General features: G+C 35.9%; 5 protein-coding genes across 9 annotated transcripts; 1 reads left to right on the top strand and 4 right to left on the bottom strand.

Moving 5' to 3' along the window:
* Positions 1–728: 728 nt before the first annotated feature.
* On the bottom strand, positions 729–3813 carry LOC111806629 (putative protein phosphatase 2C-like protein 44). The gene is made up of 5 exons (XM_023692007.2): positions 3504–3813; positions 3020–3310; positions 2091–2346; positions 1694–1791; positions 729–1024 (listed from the first exon to the last, which is right to left on the bottom strand). The coding sequence occupies exons 1-5, from the start codon at positions 3534–3536 to the stop codon at positions 887–889; spliced, it is 816 nt and encodes a 271-aa protein (XP_023547775.1). The 5' UTR covers positions 3537–3813; the 3' UTR covers positions 729–886.
* A 1590-nt stretch (positions 3814–5403) lies between these two features.
* Positions 5404–6927, bottom strand: LOC111806521 (large ribosomal subunit protein eL14y). Its single transcript, XM_023691870.2, has 5 exons — positions 6794–6927; positions 6587–6688; positions 5892–6021; positions 5697–5809; positions 5404–5612 (listed from the first exon to the last, which is right to left on the bottom strand). Exons 1-5 carry the CDS (start codon positions 6794–6796, stop codon positions 5559–5561), a joined length of 402 nt encoding a protein of 133 aa, XP_023547638.1. The 5' UTR covers positions 6797–6927; the 3' UTR covers positions 5404–5558.
* An 849-nt stretch (positions 6928–7776) lies between these two features.
* LOC111806518 (kinesin-like protein KIN-10A) lies at positions 7777–12116 on the bottom strand. The gene is made up of 6 exons (XM_023691866.2): positions 11009–12116; positions 10024–10179; positions 9840–9947; positions 9650–9760; positions 8268–9497; positions 7777–8189 (listed from the first exon to the last, which is right to left on the bottom strand). Exons 1-6 carry the CDS (start codon positions 11663–11665, stop codon positions 7962–7964), a joined length of 2490 nt encoding a protein of 829 aa, XP_023547634.2. The 5' UTR covers positions 11666–12116; the 3' UTR covers positions 7777–7961.
* Positions 12117–13544: 1428 nt separating this feature from the next.
* Positions 13545–16318, top strand: LOC111806519 (Peroxisomal membrane 22 kDa (Mpv17/PMP22) family protein). Of its 2 annotated transcripts, XM_023691867.2 has the most exons (7): positions 13545–13766; positions 13839–13937; positions 14022–14123; positions 14214–14289; positions 14667–14737; positions 14856–14941; positions 16096–16318. In XM_023691867.2, the coding sequence occupies exons 1-7, from the start codon at positions 13695–13697 to the stop codon at positions 16145–16147; spliced, it is 558 nt and encodes a 185-aa protein (XP_023547635.1). In that variant the 5' UTR covers positions 13545–13694; the 3' UTR covers positions 16148–16318. The 2 variants fall into 2 exon arrangements, with proteins under 2 accessions (XP_023547635.1, XP_086985148.1); XM_087129022.1 differs by lacking the exon at positions 14856–14941.
* Positions 16319–17754: 1436 nt separating this feature from the next.
* Positions 17755–19898, bottom strand: LOC111806520 (uncharacterized). Of its 4 annotated transcripts, none has more exons than XM_087129023.1 (3): positions 18671–19898; positions 18496–18582; positions 17755–18209 (listed from the first exon to the last, which is right to left on the bottom strand). In XM_087129023.1, exon 1 carries the CDS (start codon positions 19336–19338, stop codon positions 18943–18945), a length of 396 nt encoding a protein of 131 aa, XP_086985149.1. In that variant the 5' UTR covers positions 19339–19898; the 3' UTR covers positions 17755–18209; positions 18496–18582; positions 18671–18942. The 4 variants fall into 4 exon arrangements, with proteins under 4 accessions (XP_086985149.1, XP_086985150.1, XP_023547636.1 ...); XM_087129024.1 differs by having other exon boundaries at positions 17755–18068; XM_023691868.2 differs by having other exon boundaries at positions 18677–19898.
* Between the last annotated feature and the right edge of the window lie 5000 nt (positions 19899–24898).

Here is a 24898-nt window from a genome sequence, read left to right as displayed (position 1 = left end):
CTGGATCGCACACTACTCAAGGAATGGAAGAACACAATGTTTCCTTTATTGTCTAAATGATTGTAGGAGAATAGAGACTGGAGGCGATGTCATTCTCGAATGTGCTCGTTCAAACACCGAGCCGAGGGACGGGCATCAAGTCTGAAATAGGTACTTCTGTCATGAATATGATAATCAATCATCAATTCATCATCATAGTTACTAGCTGTTACTAATCCTCCACTTGTTAGAGTGGATTATCCTCACTGCTGCCCTAAGATATATCCTCTTAGAGTGGATTCCATACATGAGAATATCCGTTCTAAAGTAGATTTTATAGAATAGCTCTAAAGTAGATTTTATAGAATAGCTCTATGTTTAACGGGTACCTTTGCATGTATTTCTTTGATAACCAAATATCTTGATCGAGAATATATATTTTAACCAATTGAATTGCATTTTATTCTTTTATTTCATGCATATATACATCATTTCATGCTATAAGTGATTATTTATAAATATTTTGTTTAGATTGACTAACTTAGATTATGGGTGAGATTATGTTATAAACATACCCAACTAGTGAGATTGCCTTTCCTAAGGATAGTTGACTCTGACCGATAAGGTTGACTTTTGAAACAGATGGAAGAGAAAGTAGATAATTATAAATTATATGATACAGCCTTTCTTGACTTATTGAACAAGCCTTAACTTTTAACAATAAATTTAGAAACAGGATTAAAAGAATATATATGTGAAGAAAAATTTAAGGAATAAGATGTCCAAAATTTATTACAGGAAAAACCAAATGGTATGGCTCATATTTACAGCATAGCAATTATGACCCAAAGTGTAAACAGATTAGGTAGAGAATAGATAAGAAGAGAAAGAAAAGGAAAGACTAAATTTAGTCGAAACGAATGACCAAACAAGAAATGTTAGTTTTGCTCATTCTGGTGAAGGCCTCCTTCGCCAAACACTCTGCTGCTTCTTGTGGGTCTTCTATGTGTCTTATCAGATTCACAGCCTCCTGGTTCTTCATTACCTGAATTTCCTTTTCAAATATTAATCACAGATATCATTCTTTTAAAAAAGTTATATACACTCGGACATGCAAGACCGAGCCTAGCTTCCTCTCTTGCATACCACTACCTCTTGAATGTCCACTACAATAAGTTATGGCCAAACGAAGAAATTTCTAACAAAAGGATCGGCCTGACTGATCACCGAACATAAAAAGCAGAGACCGAAAGGAATATCCAAGTGACCTATGCATTGAAATGTCTCCGACCAAAAAAATCCAACAAAATCTTATCGAAGTCTAAAAAAGAAAAGAAAAGAAAAAAAAAAAAAGCTTTCAAACTTTCCACTTATGATGGATGTGAAATCTTAAACCTTATCTTTGAAAAAGGAAGAAGCTTATGTTAGTGGTCGTTCCATTACAAAAGTTATGAAAAGAAATTAGATTAAACTCTCAAACGAGATAGAAAACGATATAGATTCATTTGGTTTGAAATTTTAAATTCTCTTTAAAAACCATAGTTGAAGCAAGCTCTTTGACAATGAACATAAAATGCAGTAAACTTGAAGATATGTATATATTATATATGCACTCATAAAAGCAATGTTGTTAAGATATGATGTTGCTTTCAATCCATTTGACCAAGATCTGTTCATGCGGAAGATGTAAATGTTCTTGGAGTTCATATCTTACCTCCCATATGCCATTGCTTCCCAATATCACAAATTCCGTTTCCGAGTTGATTCTTTTAGCTGCAACCACAAGTTCGGAGCTTCTCCGAGGCTTCATTCCTAAGAAGAAACTCCCTCGAATTAAAAGCTATACAATAGATGATATTATTCACTTTATACTATAAGAGTGCACTTTTCAACTTCCTCTAAAACGCTTCATGTTAACCAACAAGATATCGTCCCCGCCTGGGTTATCTTCGGGATTTGGTGGCATCTAAGTTCATGTCATTCACATGTTACTTCATCACAAAAGTTTCATTTTAGAGGCTCTTAACGGGATTTTTTGGTTGTTTTCTTACATAAGGACATTCGAGCTTGAAAAAACACTATGAGTCGAGTGAGTAGAGAAAGAAGATTACCGAGCATTAATCTACGATGCCAGCGTTGCTTAGTTGGATCTTGATCACAGCTTATTTGACGAGCCAGACCGTTTTCACATACAATGGCTCTATAGTTCCCCATGGTAGCAATCACCAATCTATCTCCATCCACGACCAATGCTGAAGATGATCCCATATTCCATGCCTCCTTCCCTTCCTTTGCTTCTTTCACCTTACTTCTTACACTCACATGTGCTTTCTTCATTGCTTCTCTTCCCTTCCCCTTTACTTGAGACTGCAAATTATACCATATGAAGAATAACGATTTTAAGTACAATATAACCTATAACTTACGAGATAATCAAAGTATTCGAAGAACTTGAGAATCTCGAGTACGTTAACTTAGGATGAAAACCATCTAAACAACTCTCCACCTTCATATTCCCTAATCACATTCCTATAGGTAACAGCTCAAGTCCACTGATAGATAATGTCCGCTTTGGTCTGTTACGTATTATCGTCAGTCTTGCAATTTTAAAATGCGTATGCTAGAGAGAGGATCTAGCCCTACTCAGATTAGTGCCTCGCACCATCTAATGACTGTATCTGATACTATTCGTAACAGTCCAAGCATACAACTAACATATATTATCCGCTTTGACCCATTACATATTGTCGTTAGCCTCAAGATTTTAAGACGAGACGCGTGTGCTAGGCAGAGGTTCACACCCTTATAAGAAATGTTTCGTTCCAAGACGTAGGATCTCACAATATCACCCATTAACAAAATTGGTAATTATAGATTTGAAAACTTTGTTTGATGAAGAAAAGTCTTCAAAGTGTTCATCTACTAGTTACCATTTATGATGCAATATGAACAAAAAAAACAACCCTTAAAGGGTAATTTATTCTGCAAGAGATTGAAGATTAAAAGGGTTAAAAGAATGGAGAGAATGTTGAGATTTGACCTGTTTGAAGTTCTTATCAAAGAAATGGGTTTGCATGAACTTGATGACTTTGTCGCCAATTTGAGTATCAAAAACCCCAAAAAAACATAACTCAATCCCATCCATCTGCTCTCTCTGCACCACAACGGAGTCGTGCTCCGATTCCTCTTCCCAATTCCTCGAATACGACAGATCGGCCACCATATGATACCCATGGTTCACCGGCGCTATCCACGTCCGATTACACACCGCCGCCGCCGGCCGTCTTTTACTCCTCCTATTCCTCGTCAGAAACCTTCCCAATCTAAGCGCCTACAAAAAGGTACACCATCTTCAAGATTTTGAGATTCCCATTTTACAATCCGCCATTAATACACCTCGATGAAAGAAAGGGACGAAAACAGAGAAGAAATGGACGAGAATGCAATGAAACAGTAGTTTAAGAAAATCCCATCAATCAGATTCTTGAAAACTTAGGGAAATGAGATGATAAAGATGGGTTTACCTTGAGTTTGAGACGAAGATTTTCAAGACCCATTTTCAGAAATCTAAAGAAATGAGACCCCTCGATGAACAGGAGAAAAATCCAGTGAAAATTTTCACATGGGTGTGTGGAGTTTCCCTTGTTTTCAAGGGAAAACGAGAGATTTTTCCTGGATTTATGAGTGAAGGGGTTTGGGTTTTCTTGGGGGAAAGTTCTATGTTTTCTTTTGTAAATAGTGGGGAGTGATTGAAGTGGTGAAGGAGTTGAATTGAAAAAAAGGGGGAATTTGTAGAAGGAGAAAGAGAAAAGTGATTATAATTAGACTCCATTTTTGGGTTGAATGAATTGGCAAGATAATTATTAATTTGAATTTGAATTGTCAATTAAATAAAAAAAAGCAAAAATTTAGTGTGAAGTAACAGTCTGTTTCGGCTTTTTTTGGTATATTTTCAGTTCAGACTGGCAAGACTCGACGATTTCTCGTGAAGAAGAAGATGGGAATGCAAAGCAAACAGATGGGTTTTTTTCCTAAAAATTTGGTCCTTCAAACTACAATCCTCTTCTTGTTTCAATGCTTGCGTTTCTTCAATCATAATAGATTTAATTGTTTGCTTTCAGTTTCATTTTAATATCAATTTAATCCATATGTTTTCATATACTTTCACAATAATAGACTTCGATCTCTATATTTTTAAAATATAATCGGGGGGGCTTTTAGAACGTATCAATAAGTTAGACTCATGCTTTGAGTTGTTTCATGCCACAAATAAACGCGAACACTCAAGAAATCCGTCGGACAGGCAGATTCACATCTTTTACAACCAACACAGTTTTCTGTTCTTGGAGCCGAAGCTATTTGCTTAGCTTTACATCCACCCCAAGGTATCATTTCTAATATATCTGTGGGGCAAACTCGGACACATTGAGTACACCCTATACATGTATCATAAATCCTTACGACAAAATTTTGATAGAAATGGTCAAAAGGTTGGACCCAAATAAACATTTTGACATTACAAAGAATAAATTAATTGAACTAAGTTGAAATGTAAAAAATTAGATTTTGAAATGTTTGAAAATTACATTTAGATTACTAGTCATAACTATTTAAAACACGTTTTCAAATCTCACACCAAAAAAAAAAAAAAAGAATAATTGAATATCATGACACAATCTTGTGATTATCATTAAGATTGAAAGTGGGGCTAAGAGCAATAAGCCGAAATGCAACATTTATTCCAAAAGTGAGAAATTTTTAAGTCATTTTTTCTAGGTTCAGTTGTTAGAAGAAATAAGAGAATTAAAGCTCGGTTTGGTTTGATAGAAGAAATAAGAGAAAGAATTAAAGCTCAACATCAATCCAAACACAACTTAATGGATAAAGATACCAATAACCATATCAAAAATCGAATCTCCAATGAAATTAGAAGGCTACTTTAAAGTTAGTAGTAAAGGACTCAAAGGCAAACCAACAAACCAACTAAAACGTTTCATAGTTCAGTTAGAAAGGATAAAACATCCATAACTAATGGTTTGTTTGAATGTTCTTATGCAGTTCAAAATGAAGAAGAAAAAAAAAAAAAAAAACCCAATTCAAACCAACCTAAGATGGTGATCAACTCTTCAAACTCAACAATAAGGTGCATTCTGGTAGTAATCTCTAGAGACCCTACACGAATTGTGAATAAGGATATACATTTGGATACAAGATTAAGAAATTTTTCTTTCTATGTTCAGCATATAAATTCAGTGAATACACTAAAAAAGCTACTTAATCAACTACCATGAAGAATAATGGGCAAGTCATAGAGACATTAACTCACAGTAAAGTGACTTTCTTAAAGAAATGAAAAACCAGAACTATCATTCAAGCCAATTTAAACAAGGACCTTATAAATAGAGGGTGATAAAGCTGTGACAATTGAAATCCAAATAAGAAATTGGCGTACTATAATTTAAATGTGAGAAGTTGAACACAGACTGCTACCAAAAGTTTGGAACAAAAAAACAAAGACCTACAGTAGTTTAAATGAAAGATGACAGCAAAATGAGAGAATCCGTTGAAAAAATGAACCTCTAAGCCTCGGCCTTCTTCAACTTGGAGAGCTCTTGTCTAACCAATCCAGCCCTCTGCATAAACCAAGACCCATAAGTTCAAATGTTATCAATTGTTCTTAAAAAAATGTGGTGCATCGTTAGCTAATCAGCACGAACCTTAATCTTCGCCAACATAAGCTTGAACCTGTCGAAGTCATTGAGAGAGGCTCTTCTCTTCTTAACAATCAATTTCCTTCCCCAAGAGCTATCCTCCCATTTCTTCTGAACATCTGATTATTGGATAGAAAAATTATTAAGCACATACTAAAACAATATAAGTAGGAGATAAGATTGCAAGGAATTACTCCATACCCCCGGCTTTCATTGCTTCAATCAACTCCTTCTTCTTAGGGACCCTCTTAATATCAATTTTGATATCTGTCAGGGAAAGTCTCTTAAAATTCATTTGAGACCTCTCCATATCAGGGGCATCAACCAGAGCCTGTCCAAACATAAAATCAAACTAGTCATGCAGATGATTTAACAAAAGGCTCCATTAAGAAACTAGTCATGAAATTCACTCATTCCAAAAAGTTCCAAAATTACTAGAGAATAGAAAATTAATACTTCTGCAGATAAGCAACAAAAACCCAAGTTCTATGCATAAAAGAACTTCAATCCACCAATTAAGAATGTTGGAAATGACAACCACCAATATCAACACTCTACAAATGAAATAAAGTAGTGTACAAATCGATCGATTCTTAAGTTCTAACAAAAATATCTATAAAATTTCAAATACTCAATATCCAGTAGTTCAAGGATTACATTGTATGGGAAAAAAAAAAAAAAAAAACATCATGAAGACTGAAACACAACTAGTTCAATATCCAGCAGTTACATCACCACGCCCTATAATACGAAATTCCACAGAAGCTACGAACATTACTGTTATTCCATCTAGCTATTAAAAGAATAAGATTACGGCTTTTTCCTCTAAGACTTGCTAAAGACCATCAGAATAACATATACAAAAAATGGAATAAAACGATATTGCGAGTGCCTACCCGATTCTGGTCAATGACATCAACGATTACAACAAGCTTTCCGTAATCTTCACCGTAGTTGACGAGGGCAACCCTCCCGATCTCGACGTACCTCTTGAACGGCTAAACAAACAAAACCAAAGACCAAAATGAACAGGTTGAAACAATGGAAAACAAAGCAGAGTTAAAGAGAAAGGAGCTGTAAATGAATTACAGAGAGAATCTCACCATTCTTGCGGCTTGTGGGAGGTTTAACAACTGTGGAGAGCAGCGGCGCCGATGGAGGAAGGAAGGAGAAGCTGCTGTCCTACTGCATTTTATAATAACTTTTCTCTAGGGCTCTCAAATTAATTGGATACTCATCAAATTGGGCCTTCGAAGGAAGTTTAGACCCAAATGAAGGCTTTCTTTTGGGCCTCTTCCGGCCCACGTTCATTTTATTTTCTTGTTTCTTTTTTAAATTTTAAATAAATTTATTTTTAATTAAGTTTTCAACCTAATTAACTTCTATTAAATAATAAATTCAACCAAAATTAATTATAAAATATTTTTTTTTTTTTTTTTTGACAAACGAACAAATATTTATAAAAAAATGTTACGTTCCTCTCTCCAACAAATGTTAGTTGGGATCTCACATTTCACATTCCACCTTTCTGGACATGAGGCTAACACATCATCCGTGTCTATGTCTAATACTACTTGTACCAGCCTAATTCTACCACTGGAAAATATTGTCTACTTTGGCTCGATGGGGGCCAACGTTTCATCGACACGCCACTTAGTGTCTAGGTCTGATACCATTTATAGCACCTCAAGTCCACCACTAGCAAATATTGTTCACTTTGGCTTATAGGGGCAGTGTCCTCGTTGACACATCACCCTGCATCTAGGTCTAATACCATTTGTAATAGCTTAAGTCCATCACTAGCAAACATAAATTCAAATGGATTTGGTTCGACTCGAGAAAATTTCACGGTTGCTATAAAATCAACAAAATCTTCCATACCCAAGTAGTACTAGCTGGACTGGGTTAATCGAGTTATTCATATTAGTGGGTTCTTGCTCGATATGTGAAATCAACAAAATCTTCCATACCCAAGTAGTACTAGCTGGACTGGGTTAATCGAGTTATTCAGATTAGTGGGTTCTTGCTCGATATGTGAAATAAAGATCCCCGACATAATTTTTTTTTTCTTAGAAGAACAATAATGGGAAGGAAGACTAAGTTCCATATATAACAAAGTATAAGATATAATTGAATACATTGAGGATTTCATGAATCTATTAACAACTTTTGAGGGTTCAGTCCAACACAAGAGTATATTCATCTCTATATACTCAAAACCACAACAAAATATGTAAAAGTCCTAACATAAATCCCCCATTTCCTTTCCCCTCAGTGTCTTCTTACAGTGATGAACGGCGTAACGCAGAGCCTCGGCGGCGATAGGCCATCACGTTGCTGTGATACGACGCTCGGCGTGACGGGTAGCTGGTTCTCCTTTGAGCACAATGGAATTGGACTCAATGGTACAACACCAGGGCTGTTTACTCCTCCCTTTACTTGTAGCTTTACAGCCTGCATTGTCTCCTCATTTTCTGTCAACAATGCTCCATTCTTGTTCTGTAATGTAAACAAAAACGAGTCGAAATGATTGTTCTTACGTTACGAAACTAAATTTTCGAAACCGATAAATATTACCGTCAGGTCTGAAAGAATTTGAGTGTAATGATCTGATGCAGGCTTCAATGGAGATGATAGGTGCTGATTTTCAGCATCATCTGATCTCTTCTTCTCAGGCATTGAGCCAACTTGTTGAGAAAGCTCTCTATGGTTTCCACAAAGAGTAAATATATTTTGAATTCTCAATTTTCTCGAGAACGCCGTGTCCTTCGAGTGTTCGTTATCGTTCATCAATCCGATACCGATCTCTGATCTCTCTTTGTGAAGGTTATCTTTGTTCATACCATTTGGTGTCAGTTCGTTGTGTCCTTCAACTGTACACACTACTCTCTTTTCTTCTATAACTTCCTTCTCCTCTTCCTCTTCTACCTCTTCTTCCTCGAACACGGTACTCAGGCATACTCTATCCCGATCCCCAAATCGCGACGAAAACACATCGTGATCAACTATCTCGTTCACTTTGTCTAGTAGGCTTTGGATACCATTGTTCATTGTTGTTGGTTGATAATCCACACCGCCGATGAGTCTTACTTCGCGAGTCGGTTCTTGATCATCCATGTCAAGGTCCATGGACTTCACCATACTTGCATCAGCACTAGCATAAACTCCTAAGAGCCTTTTAGCAAGCTTACAGCCATCCATGTCCCTTGATTTGTGTACGTCGACACTCGTGGCATCCCTCGAATTCAATAGCTCGGTTTCGATCTCTTCTAAACGTCGTCTTAACATTTCAACTTCTTGTTGCTGCTGCATTATTGTTTCTTCCATCCTTCTCCTTTCCACTTCAACAAACTCATTGGCCATTCTCTGGCACTCCTCCAGCTTCCTCTCTAACTCAAGTTTCAGAAGTTGAGTTCTTTCATTCACCTTCGAATTGATCTCGTCCTCACTCACGAGGCCAGATCCTCTCGACCCCGCTAGCTCGAGCTTAGCTCTCAATTCCGATACCTCTTCCTCTTTCTTCATGAGCTCTCTATGCGCCTCATTTCTCTCTTTCTCTCTGAGTTTGTTCTCCTTCTGTAACTTGAAAATGAAATCATCCATGGCTGCAATTCTGGACCCCAGAATAACAGCAGAAGCCGAATCGTCCGCACCGCCTTTATCCTTCGTCGGCGTGTGAGGACCACGGACAATGCATTTGGCTTTCGCGCCATATTCGAGCGTAGAGATTGTCTTGTGTAGTTCCTTTGGATCAGGGCTGGCACACAGAATCATCAGAATTTTGGATTTATCATCCTCAAAAGAATCCTAAACAGAAGAATTGGATCAAACCAAATCAATCTTTCAGTCACAATCTGAGCAAAACTCAAAAGAAACAGAGAATCACCATTATAAACACAATCTGAGCAAGAACACAGAATTCTAAGCCTAAGAAATTTCACCGAGGGGAGGAAAGTTACCTGCAGAAGCATAGTCAATTTACTGTCTCTAAAAGGCACATGAGAATCACCATTGGCAATTGATTCAACCACTCTTTTCAGTGCAATGTTACCTTGATTAATCTTTGCTGTCTGTGATTGAAAGAAAATATTTAGTTCTTAAAGAGCACAGGGGGAGGGGGGGATGGACTGTTCTTGAAACAATTTTCACCTGCATTTTTGCCTCAAATCCAACTTGCCCAGCTTGCTCTATATTTTCAGAACCAGCCATATCGACGAGCATTAGCCGCCCGCCGACCATCGGCACGTCGAGGATTACCTATGAAAAATCCAGAGCATAATAAGCATTACAAAACTTCATGAACTAGATAAAGAAGACAGTTCTTCAAACATACCATGCAATGGCTCCTTGAACTTCTTTCATTACAGAGTGTACTTTTAACAATCCTTCTTTTCTCCACTTTCTGAATCTCTTTGGAGATCTTTCCTGCCTCATTCCCAGATAGATATGTAGCATTCTTAGCCTTCTTCCCCATTACTTCAAGCTTCACCTGCAACAACAAAATGATCTCAAACTTTCAGTCCCTTGAGATCACAGTCCAAGCAAACAAAACAGATCACATTTTCTCAGCTACATGAAAAATATTTGTATGAACAACGAGGATTGTTGGGAGGGAGTCACACGCTAATTTAGGAAATGATCATGGGTTTATAAGTAAAGAATACATCTCCATCAGTATGAAGTCTTTTGGATAAGCCCAAAGCAAAGACACGAGAGCTTACACTCAAAGTGGACAATATCATACTATTGTTGAGAGTATGCCCTTAATTTAGCCTTGTCAATAGAATTTTTAAGCGTTGAATAAAAAAATTGCTAGCCTCGAAGGTGTAGTCAAAAGGGACTCATGTGTCGAACAAAGGGTGTAGTTTGTTCGAGGGTGCCAGAGAAAGGAGTCGATCCTTGATTTAGGGGAGGCTGTTCGAGGGCTACATAGAACTCAGGGTAGGTAGGCTCTATGGTGTACTTTGATGGAGAGGAGGATTGTTGAGGATGGTTGGGAGGGAGTCACATATTGACTAATTTAAGGAAATGATCATGAGGTTATAAGTAAGTAATACATCTCCATTGTTATGAGGTCTCTTGGAAAAGCTCAAAGCAAAGACATGCGAGCTGATGCTCAAAGTGGACAATTTCGTACCATTGTGGAGACCGGAGAGTCGTTGTTCCTATAACTTAATAGCTCAAACAGGATGAACCACTTTCAGCGTTTCCCAAAACTATTGCACTAAACTTTGACATAGAAGTACAGAGACCAAGAAGCCCAAAATGTTATTTTAACCTAATTCAAGAAACAAGTGTAGGGAGTCAAGTGATATTACCTTAGAGGCACTGCCCTTCGGCCAGCCAAGCCCTAGCCCTCCGCCAGAATTACTCGATAGAAGATCATATATTTCTTCATTATAAATCTCCAGCACCGTAACTTGTACAAACATCCCAACGTTCAACCGTTCGCCGCCACCTGCGCCGGCAGCGGTGTCAGCTTCACCTTCTCCATCGCCTAAAATGTCCTTCAGCGATCGATACACTATCCCCGGCTGCTTCGCACAGCCAAACATCGTATGGCTCTTGCCGGCACCGGTAGGTCCGTACATCATAATCGTACATTTCTCACCCAACTTAACGCCATGAATCCTCGCTTCAACGAACTTCTTGTAAAACGTGTCCAGATCTTCCTCTTCCGAGAGCGAAATTCCGTCGAGACTGAAATCCCGGTATCCGAAATCGGCCCGAACCCTAACGTTCTGTCCGTCGGGATTTATCTGAAGAATCGAAGCCGGTTTCTCTTTTCTGTCCGGATAGTCTCGGATCCGGCCGATTACTTCAACAGGATGCTCCGATTGAGAGTCTTTAATGGCGGAATTGGGGAAAGGGGATAAATGTGGCCTAGGGGGGTTGAAATTGAGGCGTTTTGCTTGAGGAGTTCTCAATTGGCTCATGTGACCTTGATTTGATTTCGAAGACGGCGTTGGAGCCATTACAGTGATCCAGAAGAAAAAAGAAGTGCAGAAGAATTTACCTCGACAAGATTGATTTGCAGATCACTAGGGTTTTTGATCGAGGAACTTCAAGATTGGATTATGAAGAAAGCTAATTTAGGAAGGATGAGGAATTACAGAGAGCTATTGAAGAAGAAGAAGAAGAAGAAGAAGAAGAAGACCCGTTGAAATGAGGAAAAAAATGAGAAATGGAGTATGGCTTTGAAGTTCAAACAAAATATAGCCGTTACGACTTCCCAACGTCCAATTTTTTAATTATTTTTCTTCCATATTTTTCCTTTTCGCGTTTTCCGATCAATTTTATATTTAATTGAATATATAAAAATAAAATTAGAGAAAATATCCATTAACTTGTTTTTTTAAGTAAAATTAATACAAACTGAATTCATAATTTAAAATATTAAATTATTAAAGACATAAAAAAATTATATAATTTTATATATAACTTATTTGAAAATATACCTCCCTGTCTAAATATTCTCGAACATTCTTAAAAAAATTCGTGTAAAATAAGTACGGTTATTTAAAGATGTCAGACATCTATATTTTCAAATATCAACAATTTTATATAGCTGAAAAATACGACTATACATTCTTTTGATAGATATTTATTTAAATAATTTTAGAAAAATACATAAAATTTAGAAAGTATATTCGTACCCTTTTAATTTCATTAAATTTCACCCTAAACTTAGATAAATGTTACAATCATAAATGAAATGGTGTAGAAGCGAGACCATGTTGACCTTGACTCAACGACACAACCACCAAATGGCTCACTCTCCTTGTAAGTAATGGATCTCACGTAGAGGGAATGAAATATTTCTTATAAAGATGTGAAAAATTCTCCCTACCAACACATTTTAAACATGTGAGACTAAAGACAATACATAACCGGGCAGACAATTAGGTTTGAATTGTTACAGTAAAACTTTGTTCTCGATTTCGACTCAGAGTATTTAAATATGAAAACAAAAAACCCATAGACAATTCAATTTTCTTTTGCCTTTTTTTTTTTTAATAATAAATGTCAAACCTTTATTCTTTTACTATTTTGCCCCTCCTTTTACTTTCATTTTTCCATTCTAGAAGAAAAAAACAAGCCTTTAAAACGTCCTTTTACATTTTTACTTTTCGGTCATAAATATATTAAATATATATCCAAAATTATTTACGCGGTTTGATTATTTAGTTATTGAAAATTAAATTTATAAACAATTATTTCCATTTATTGATATCTATTTTTAGAAATGTTTTTAAAATCCAAACAAATTTTTTACATTAAAAATAGTAATTTTAAAAAAATGTGCTTTTAATTTTCAAATATTTACTGTCGTAAAAAACACTAAATAATTATCAAATTGGACAATAATTAATTAATAACAATAGTTTTTCAAAGTAAACAATATAATCAAATAAAAAAATTAAACTTAAAAGAAAAAAACATCATATCACATTTTTAACATTAAAAAATTTAGACTATTTTTGTCCATATATTGACAGTACTAACAATAAATATATTTTTAAACTTTCCAACAAAGTTGGAATTTTTGAAACATTTAAGGTATTTTTAGAGCGTAAATACAAAATTAAAAGATTATTTTTATTGATTTAACCTTGAAATTTTGTTAAAAGTTTTAATTGAGGACAAAAACAACATATATTTAAACCTAATAATTAAAAACAGCTCAAATTTGTTTTAAGTTTTATAAGTAAATAAAAAAAGGCCCAAATTTGGAAATTCATGTCAAGGCCAAGTAATTGTTTGGAAATTCATGCGAAATGATCGAGTGAGTACCTTCGATGGTAGGGTTCGAGACAGAGACGCGTCCAATCTCGGTCTACCGGCGTCGCAAACCAACCCCCTGCGATCAAAGTCAAACATTCGTTAATTCCAATACTTAAATTCCTCCAAAACCCCTATTCTATTCTCGATCATCACAACGATCTTCGCTTATTGTTTCCATTTTCATCCCAAGATCTTGGAGATCCCCAACTCAAGAGAACTATGTCTTCCATAGTTACCGATGCCTGGAAAGGCTATCTCCTTCAACTTCAGAAGAATCCTCTCAGAACGAAGGTCTGTTGTTTCATTCAGAATCTGATTCGGCTTCTTCGGGTTGTTCTAACTATGTTCTAGCTTTCTTTTTAGGCGATCACTGCTGGGGTTTTAGCTGGTTGCAGCGATACGGTGGCTCAGAAGATTTCTGGGATCAAAAAGCTTCAAATCAGACGATTACTTCTTGTGATGGTACAGTTCCTTTATTAATTCTGTGATTCTCTGTGGATAATGGCTGGTGAGGTGCTAAAAATGTGTTGTATTACTGCTCTGTAGCTCTATGGCTTTGCTTATGCTGGACCGTTTGGGCATTTTTTGCATAAGTTAATGGATAAAATTTTCAAGGGGAAGAAAGGAAACACAACTGTTGCAAAGAAGGTAGTATCTGTTTCTTCTTTAAATGTTTCTAAACCTGAATCCTTTCCTTATAATCTTAGCCGTTTTCTGTGGTTATATTGATGGCTGAAGGTGATATTGGAACAATTGACCAGCTCTCCTTGGAACAATTTGTTTTTCATGATATACTATGGTTTGGTAGTTGAAGGTAAGCAAATCTGCTGCAATTAGTCATGTTTTTTTATATCTTTTACCACGATCTTATGATATTGTCCACTTTGAATATAAGCTCTATAGGCTTTGCTTTCGGTTTCCCCAAAAGACCTCGTGCCAATAGAGATGTGTTCCTTATCCACCCATGATCATTGCTTCCTTAATTAGCCAATGTGATATTCCCTCCCAACAATCCTCGAGAATCTTTGCTATTTCAAACGATGGTGAAATATGGGTTACTTAGCTTTTCATGTTTTATCCAGAAGTATTCAACCCTCCATAGTGCTGTTGGTTCTAATCTCTATGGATGAACTATGTTCATAAAGGTCATGTTGGCTAAAAGGTTGACAAACTTAGAGCCTATAATTGCAGGAAGACCATGGAGTTTGGTGAAGGCTAAAGTTCGAAAGGATTATCCAACTATTCAGCTGACTGCTTGGCGGGTATGGAATTGAAACCTATTGTTGTTTTGTTTTGTTTTGATTTGGGTTTGTGTTGCTGTTAGAAATGAAGAAAGCTTAGTAAAATAGATAATAAGAATGAGATGCTTATGAATTGCAGTTCTGGCCTATAGTTGGTTGGGTGAATTACCAGTACATGCCTCTGCAGTTTCGAGTCATATTTCACAGCTTTGTTGCTTCATGCTGGTGAGACCCCTTCATTATTTTTCAACTATTCCTGCAACAAAAAAACAAATATATATTGTGAGATCCCACGTCGGTTGAAGAGGGGGAACGAAGCATTCCTTATAAGGGTGTAGAAACCTCTCCCTAGCACACACGATTTTAGACTGACGGCGATACGTAATGTGCTAAAGCAGACAATATCTGCCAGCAGTAGGCTTGGTTATAAATGGTATCAGAGTTAGACACTGGTCGGTGTGCCAACGAGGACGTTGGGCCTCCGAGGGTGGATTGTGAGATCCCACATCGGTTGGAAAAGGGAACGAAACATTCCTTATAAGGGTGTAGAAACCTCTCCCTAGTATATGCGTTTTAAAAACCGTGAGGCTGATAACAGTACGTAACAGGCCAAAGCAGACAATATCTGCTAGTGGTGGGCTTGGTTATAAATGGTATCAGAGCCAAACATCGGGCGGTGTGTCAACGAGGACGTTGGGCCCCCAAGGAGGGTGGATTGTGAGATCCCACATTGGTTGGAGAGGGGAACGAAACATTCCTTATAAGAGTGTAGAAACCTTTCTAGTATATGCGTTTTAAAAACCGTGGTAACGGGTCAAAGCGGACAATATCTACTAGCGGTGGGCTTGGGCTATTAACTATTTTACAAATCTATATAACTTACATCTAAAAGAGTCAAAAGAAATGAAAGAAACAATATTGTTTACACGTTAATCTGAGCATTAGAATTTGATGTTTGTACCATCTGGCTTGATAATGTTACTTATATTAGGCCATTTCACCATAAACTGGAAGATCAAGAAACTGCTGACATTACAAGAAACACCTCTAAATTTTGTTATTGTTTCATAAATGCTTCAAAATAGAGTATCGATTACCGTTCATGGTCACGATCACACCATTCCATATCTCAATTTCATCTAACATTCAAGTAGTTTTGAAAAGACCATGAACGTCACGACTCATGGGTGATGTTGCAACTTCTGAAAAAAATAGGAATACTTTTTAACGAAAGACGAAGGTCGTGGGGTATGCTTTGTAACTTAGCCTACAAGAATATAAAGCTACATATATATATATATATATATTATCTGGAAAAGAATATTGTGATTTGATCTTGTACATATTCCCCTTAACACAATTGTGGTTTCTGGTTTCAGGGGAATCTTTCTGAATCTGAAAGCAAGATCAGTTGCGGTGAAGGCAGCATAAGTTGAATCATCATTTCTCTAATTTAAGCCTTAAAGTCTCTCTTTCTTTACTTTGGTATCTGTAGAACCCATTAGCTTTTGATATGAGCTGTGATTGCTCATCTTCTGTTTTGACTCGCACCATGAATAATACAAGGGTAGTTAAGGAATAAACTAAAGAAGCTTGTCTCTATTTTTTTTTCCTTTGCCCTTATTGGTTAGCATTAAAGTAAGAGGGTAAGAGGCAAAGCACTCAGAACGTCCCCAATGGTATGATATTCTCCACTTTAAGCATAAACTTTCGTAATTTTAGTTTTCCCAAAAGGTCTCTAGTATTCCTTACTTATAAACCTATGATCTTTCCCTCAATTAGTCAATAACCGAGGTGTGACCTCCTCTTTCAATAATCCTCAACAATCCTCCCCTTAAACAAAGTATACAATAGTCTTTCCTCCATTTGTTCGACACTTGGGTAGCCACATGTGGGACTCCTCTCTCAACAATCTTCCCCTTGAACAACATACACCATAGAGCTTTACCCGAGGTCTATGGAGCCCTCAAACAACCTCCCATCAATCGAGGCTTTACTCCTCTAGAACTCTCGAACAAATACTATTTGTTCGACACTTGAGTCACTTTTGACTATACCACAACTTCTTTGTTCGACACTTGAGGATTCTACATACATAGGCTAAGTTAAGGGTATGACTCTAATACCATATTAGGAATCACAAACCTCCACAATGGTACGATATTGTCCACTTTGAGCATAAGCTCTCACGACTTTGCTTTTGATTTTCACAAAAGGCCTCGTGTTTCTAATTTATAAACCCATGATCTTTCGCTTAACTAGCCAATATAAGAATTCCTCTTCCAACAATTCTCACCGATCCTTTTTTTTTTTTTTTTCTTTCTACTCTTCCAATAAAAAAGATGTTTTGCCCTTTCTAAAAAAACATACAATTAAACTTGGCAATATATCTTGTCAATCCATTACTTTTCACTTAATTTTTTAACACTATAATATTGAAACATTAAACATATTCGGTTTTTCTATATTAAAAAAAAAAAAAAAAAAAACTTGATGTAAAGAATTTGAGTTTGATTTTAACCATATTATAGTTCAAAGGTTGAATATAAAGAATTTGGGATTTTCAAGGCCTGGATTTAGCAACCATTGGGTTAAACCAAAGTCCATGGGCTTCACGTTACCTTTAAATTTTATTTATATAAATTTAATTTCTTAACCTTTTAAAAATACTGTCATCTCCATCTCACATCCAACCCTTCCTTCCTCTTTTCTTCCTCGGCCAGATTCAATGTCCCTTCCGATAATCTCAAATGCTTATAACCGTCTGATGGACAGCGATAGAAACCGTCGTTTCAAACTGCCTGTGCTCAGTGGGGTACTTCCACGTGGCAATGATTATCGGAAACGTTGTAATGCGTTATATTATTATATTATATTTTGATTTTGGTTGATTTATCCAGATCTGAAGCATTTTGAGTTATGTGTCGCTGGCACTGTCTATATTTGTCGTTGCAATCCAGCACAAATCTTTTGGCCATCAAATTTGTTGAAGTTGAAGGAGAGGGAGAGGGCAGATGAAATGGTGGAGGAGAATCAGGTGAAGGGAAGAGAAGGAGAGAGGAAAAGTAAAGTATAAAAGAGTTTTCAAACACAACAGTTATTTAACTGTATCACACGCTTTCAAAATTCCCTTTTCTTTCGATGCAAGAAATTTGGAAAAGAGAAATTTGGAAAAGAAAAACTTAATAGGAGGAAAAAATAACCACATATTCAAAGTGGACAATATCATACCACCATTGTGGGGAGACGTGTTCGTCTGACATATTTGAAGTACACAAAACTTTTGAAGATTGAAAACTACCGTGATACTTCTTGTTGCGCCGTGGTAATGGAATCGAACCATAGAGCGTTTCTTGCAGATAGAATGTTACTAAAATTAAAGGCGGTTTCCTTCCAAGTGAAGCTGACGGCAGAAACAGAGAATACGCACGGATATCCAAAGCCATAAGCCATAACAAGTTCTTTGAACTTGATTATCCGATCATCCGACATTCTTCCTCGAAGAATGTTTCAAAAATTAATTGCAATTTTCTTCCGAAGAAAATAAAGCAATATATCGACGAAACGGAAAATTTTTGCAGTGAAAATCTAATGCCGTAACAAATTCTAAATTGGCACGACAGATGAACGAATTTTGACGGTCAAGGCTGCCGTGCCAACTAAACAAAAGAGGAACAATCGAACCAATCATTTACGACGCAAACGAGAAGAATCATTCATCGATCCACATATAACTAAAGAAATTCGTAAAGTGCAGAAAATTTCAATAGCGTACGTACCTCAATCATCATGGCTCCGATTTCTAAAGCAAATGCCGGTTCGACATTAGCGGTTTATGAAAGCTTATGCATGCATCCATTATAGATCTGTATTTCATAAATCGGAGCAATAAAAAATCTGAAACAGAAGAAAAAGAGGAACATATAATCATTTACATGGAAGGAGAAACTGTACGATTACAGCATTAGAACAAGCTGACTGATTCTCCGTTTCCGAACTCAGTCCTATACGTTGATCAGCAACAGATCTCGCTACACTCATATGAAATTCGAGAGAACAAAAGAGAATGAGAGAGAAAATTCCCGAGAGCTATTTTAGAGAGAGAGAGAGAGAGAGAGAGCACTCGTCTCTACTTCCATCCTTCCAACTGTTATGAGAAATGAGAAATTTCAACGCAAACTTAAAAAGTAAAATTTACATCCAATGAAAGGACACCACGCCGGACGTTACATTTTAATCCACCGAGCGAGCTGGGCCGGGTTAACAATCCCAGGCAAGTGGGCCCCATCCATTTTCAAGATGCTTGCCACCTCAGCATAGCTATGATTTTCTTTTCTGACGCTCGGAGCGGCAGCGGCGGCGGCTTCCGGCTTCGTCCTCTTACACTCAGATGGCTGTGAGCTAGTCATTCCAACGGCTTCACTTCGAGCCGGCTCATACTTCTCCCCAAACAAAGTGCCTTTACTGAGAAACTCGTGAGCAAGGTAGCCGGCTAGAAGCTGATTCGACGAGACTGAGTCGACTCCCGTAGCTTTTGGCTTCACAAACGGCTCAACCTCCTTTCGCTTCCTTGACGCCCTAGGAGGCAACATGGTGGTGATGGTGCGTGAGTGAACACTCATCCTCAACCTTAGATCATGCCACGTGGCACTACAAAGGGGTAAAATCGTAAAATCCTACTCCTAGAAAGGTTCACCCGTCAAATCACCCAGAGTTGGACGTTTCGGACGTAACAAATTTCAAATCGCAAATGATAAGAGGAAATGAAAAAAAAAAAAAAAGAAAAATTAATAATAATAATAAAGAACTTGGAGCGGTTAAAGAAAGATGCAGACGGTGAATGTCAGTAACTCCAGCAACGAAAAAGGATCAAAGCGTAAACTCTCCGAAATTTTGAGAGAGAAAATGGTCTGTTTAAAAACCGAATCCGAAACGTCGATACGACGGAAATCGGATCGAGAGGCGGCGGTCCTTGCGACGGTGACCGATGAAAGTACGGCCAGATTTATCCACCGACGGCGTCCTGGAAACTCGCCTCCGTAGACGGCGGAGGAAGAGAGGAAAACTGAGGGTTCTAGGGTTGAGATTGATAGTTAGAGATTGAGGGAGCGAAAAAGGAAAAACGGAAAGAGAGAGAGAGAGAGGGGGGAGAAATTTGAGAATATATATGGGGAAGGGGAATGAGGCGAAATGGTGGTTCTTGAATATATTGGGTGGGAAGTTTAGAAAATAGCCTCATTGTTTAATAAAATTACTGGATTTGCCATTGGTTGTATGAAAGGACACAATTGCCCTTTTACGACGTCGTTTTGGGTCGAAATACGGTTTCCTAGACAACAGCCACGATGTGGTAACATTCTTACTTTTGTAGACACGTTCCTTGTTAGAAGGAAACAATCCGATAAAATATAAATGCTATTTTCAATTAAATTTTAAAAATCCTCAATATATACTTTTTTAATTTCCAATCTTTCAAATTAAAAAAAAAAAAAAAAACATTTATGACAAATTAAATGGTTATACATTTTGCAAATAATCATTTACAAATATCTTTACAAATTAAATGGTTAGAATAATGGTCTGATCATTTCTAACCGCTCAAGCCCACTGATAACAGACATTGTCTTTTATCAACGCACATGTTGGGGAGAGATTTCCACACCCTTATGTTTCATCACTCTCCACTCGTTGTGGGATCTCATAATCCACCCTCCTTCGTGGCCCAGTCTCCTTGCTGGCACTCATTCCCCTCTATAATCAATGTGAGTTCTCACGATCCACCTCCGTTTTGGGCCCAGCGTCCTCGCTGGTCACTCTTCACCCATTGTGGGATCTCACAATTCACCTCCTTTGTGACCCAACTGGCACTCATTCCCCTCTCTAATCGATGTGGGTTCTCACGATCCACCTTCTTTTTGGGCCCAGCGTTCTCGCTGGTACTCATTCCTCTCTTCAATCAATGTGGAATCTCACAATCCACCCCTATTCGGGACCCAGCGTCCTTGCTGGCACATCGTCCGGTGTTTGAGCTTATAAAGAATATTTCATTATCTTCTCCAACCAATGTGGGATCTCACAATGACCGAAAAAATAGTGAACCAACTTAATTAATAAAAATATAAAACGAAATCTCCCCTATATTAACATTTTGTCCTAAAGAAGGAAAAAAAAAAAGAAGGGGAAGGAAAGAGGAAGGAACGAAGGTTTCATGACCATACCTAACACGCTAGCATTCATGATATTGTGATGTACCAAACAAATATTTTTTATTTATTATATTAGCATAAAAAATACTTAAATTAATTTTTTTTTAATCATAATAAAATACATTCCATTCTTTTAATACATTGATCTAGAAACGTTTGTTCGTATGTAAAAATATAAATATCAGTTCAAAGTATAATTTCTAAGAATTTAATGTCGAACTTATTATTATTATTATTATTATTATAAATAATAAATTAAGTTAAAATAAAATAGATAAACCATAGATTAACCCAAATGAAGATAATTAAATGAATTAAAGTGTGAAAAGTAAGATGAGAAAAATAAAGGCTAAATAAAGTATGGTGATATTGGGAAACTTTAATTAATAGAATACATTGAGGCACAGATAATTGTATAATAACTCATCCACTTTTGACCTAAAAAGTCTGCCATAACAAATTTTTAAAATATGCTCCATAAATGTCACCCATTCTCTAAACCATTCCCTCTCATCCCCTTGTCCAACTCCACATCGCGGTTTCGTACGTATGTACGTACGTACGTATGGGGGTTGGTAATGCCCCCAGTTGGATGTGGAAAAGTAATAAGCTAGTTCGTAATCGACTTGGGACATGGAACGGTCCAGATTGAGATGGTAACAAGGCCCTCGTTACGCCTGTTGAAACGTTGTCATCGTTGGTAGCACGCGCCTTTTGACGTGCTTTGACATATGCATGTTCCTAACGTCAGTTTGTGGGCTCTCCATTCGACCTGTCTTGAAAGACGGATCAAAGAAACTGACGTGTGGGGAAATTAACAAGCAAATAAACTCGTAAGGTGCATGGAAGCTTATGGGTGGAATCCCTCTATGGGTTGCACCACCGACCAACCTTGATCTTTTGAGAAAAGTTCGAGTGTGAGCATGTATGTTGAAGAAAATGTCCTTTTTTAGTTGAATATATCAAAAAAATTAAACCATTAGACTATGTTATACCCCTTAGCTATGACTCGATTGAAAAACATCCCAAACTATGTATATTTACGTGTGTAACAATTATTTTAAGGCTTCTTTCACTCTATAATTATTTTAAAAAATTATATATTTTTAATATACTTTTAGAAATTACATTAAAATTAAACGATTCCACGTGAAAGAGCACGAGATCGACTTGACACTCCAGTAAGTCGATTTATGACTTATCATTCATGGACGTTGATAAAAGCCTTGTATCGAGCTCAAACTCGTGTCTTTGGTGAGACATTGATCTCGATGTGCATCCATTAGAAAAAGTAGAAGGTTCCCTTTAAAATGCTCCCGAACCCGATATAGATGTACATCGGAAAGAGATCGAGCACCAACGCCGAAGAATCCATGTTAATGGAAGTAAGTATAATTAAGGGCTTGCATAATTGTTAACATTATTAAGGTAAAATGGTGGTTGGGCAATCAACATCGTTACTACAATTGTCAAGGTCCCCATCTTATCATCTTCTATGCTCGGCTCCGAACCTCCGTGCCCCACGTGACTTTTTTTTTTTTTTTTTTTTTTTTTTTTTAAGAATAATTATTTTCATTCTAATATTAAAAATTTAATTTTCTGAATTTTTTTAAAAAATAATTTATTAATTTAACCTTATATTCACGTGGTTTTGAGAAAATTAAGGTATTTCAGAAAAACGACAGAATATATGGGCTTTAGATGATCCAAATTTTTCTGGTCGAAGCTGATGGGCCGGCCCACACAAACTGATCCACAACCGAATATAGCCCATCTATGACATTATGATTTTTTTATTATTATTATTATGATTTTTTGTAATTATAAAAATAGGAATGAAATTTAGAAAACTCAAATTCGTAAAAAAAATTGAATTTTTTATTTTAAAAAAATACCCTTAAATTTTAAATGGTTTAAAAAAATAGTGCGGGTTAGTATTTTATTTCAAAAATATCCTTTTAATTTTCAAAATAATTTAAAAAATACCCTACAACTTTTAAAATATTTAAAAAATTACTTTAAGTTTTCAAAAATTTCGTGAGTACCACGTTTAAAAAATACTCACGAACTTTCTAAGAGAATATTAAAAAAATTTGGAGATATTTTATGAGGTATCGATAAATAATTTTCGTTCGTATATTGACGATAAGATTTTTTTTCTTATAAAGAAAAATTGTTTTAATTCTACATTTTATTTTTTTTTAAAGAAAATTTAGGAATATTTTTATTAGTTAGTCTTATAATTTAAAATTAAATCTAGATATATTAATAATATTTCAATTTAAAAATGGTGACAAATTTCTAATTTAATTACATCTAAAATTTCGGTCACTTAAAAGTCCATTAATTTCAAAAAAATTGGAAAAATAGCCCTAATTTTCTCATATTTGGAAAAATAGCACCAAAGGACATGTTATTTCCCTCTCACAAAATTGTCGGTTGGTTCTCCCATGTGCTAATTTTGCTTAAATTAGTTAATGTTTTTAATGCTTCATTAATTTCCATAGCTAACTTTTCTTATCGACTATTAATAATTTTGGAATATTAAATTATAATATAAAAAAGGTTATTAATAATTTTTATACCCTAAATAATATTTAATAAATTAAAAATAGAGTTATAATAGAAAAATCCAAAAATGATATATATATATATATATATATATATATTAAATCTTATAAAAAAGCTATTTATTGAATTGATTTTGAACACTTTTTGTATGGATATTATAAAATAAATTATCTTGTTTATATATTTTATAAAGAAAAAAAATAATAGTCTATTATTACATCGCAATATTTTATTCCCATTTTGTTTATAAGCTCTTTTTTTTTTTTTTTTTTTTTTTTTTTTTTTTTTAATATACTTTTGAAATCTTGATCAAATATGTATATAATTAAATGTCTTCCATTATTTTAAATTTTATTGATATTTTTAAATTGTGTTGAAAATTAGATTGTCAAATTAATAAATTAATTGATTTATTAGATATATGTTTGAATTCCTTTCAAAATTTTAGTTTATCGGGAACGTCAGGACCATTTGGATTTTGAATCTTGATCCAAATCTTAGATATGCGTCACTACAAAAAGTAGGTTACGTGAGCATGTCGTAGGACATGTCAGGACATGGGTCGTTACAAGAAGTAGGTAACGTGACCATGTCATAGGAAATGTCAGGACCATTTAGATTTTGAATCTTGATCCAAATCTTGGACATGGGTCGTTACAAAAAGTAGGTTACATGAGCATGTCGTAGGGAATCTTGATACCATTCAAATTTTGAATCTAGATCCAAAGCTTGGACATGGGTCGTTACAAGAAGTTGGTTACGTGACTATGTCGTAGGGAATGTCGGGAACATTCGAAATTTGAATCTCGATCTAAATCTTGGACATGGGTCGCTACAAGAAGTAAATAACGTGACCATATTATAAGAAATATCGGGACCATTCAGATTTTGAATCTTGATCCAAATTTTGGACATGGGTTCGTTACAAAAAGTAGGTTACATGATCATATTGCAGAGAATGTCGGGACTAATGTTCACTCTTAGAAGCTAAAAGTAAGTTACGTAATCACGTCGCAGAGAATGTCAAGACCATCCAACTTTTGAGTCGTGATTCAGGTCGTTACAAAAAGTAAATTACGTGACCAAGTTGCAGAAAATGTCGGGGGCATTACAAATTTCAAAATAAAACGTGTACTTTAATCAATTATTTAGTAAATTATTGTATTAACGTAAGTTGATCCATAATAGGGACTCCAAAATTAATTAAAAGTGTACAAAAAAGAGATGAAAAAAAAGAAAGGAACAGCTAAGAAGCTTCATAATGTGTTTAGATTTGGACAAAAATTGAATGCTACAATCAAAGAAAAAGAACACAACTTCCCAACATGGCATTCAATTTTTTCAGCTACCAAATCACATGGGAACCATCAAACCCACCCATTTTCGATATAATTTCAATTTGGTC

This window comes from Cucurbita pepo, chromosome 12, assembly GCF_057944985.1.
Source record: "Cucurbita pepo subsp. pepo isolate OVF chromosome 12, ASM5794498v1, whole genome shotgun sequence".
Classification (NCBI taxonomy): domain Eukaryota; kingdom Viridiplantae; phylum Streptophyta; class Magnoliopsida; order Cucurbitales; family Cucurbitaceae; genus Cucurbita; species Cucurbita pepo.
This window is presented reverse-complemented; position numbering and strand designations above follow the sequence as displayed.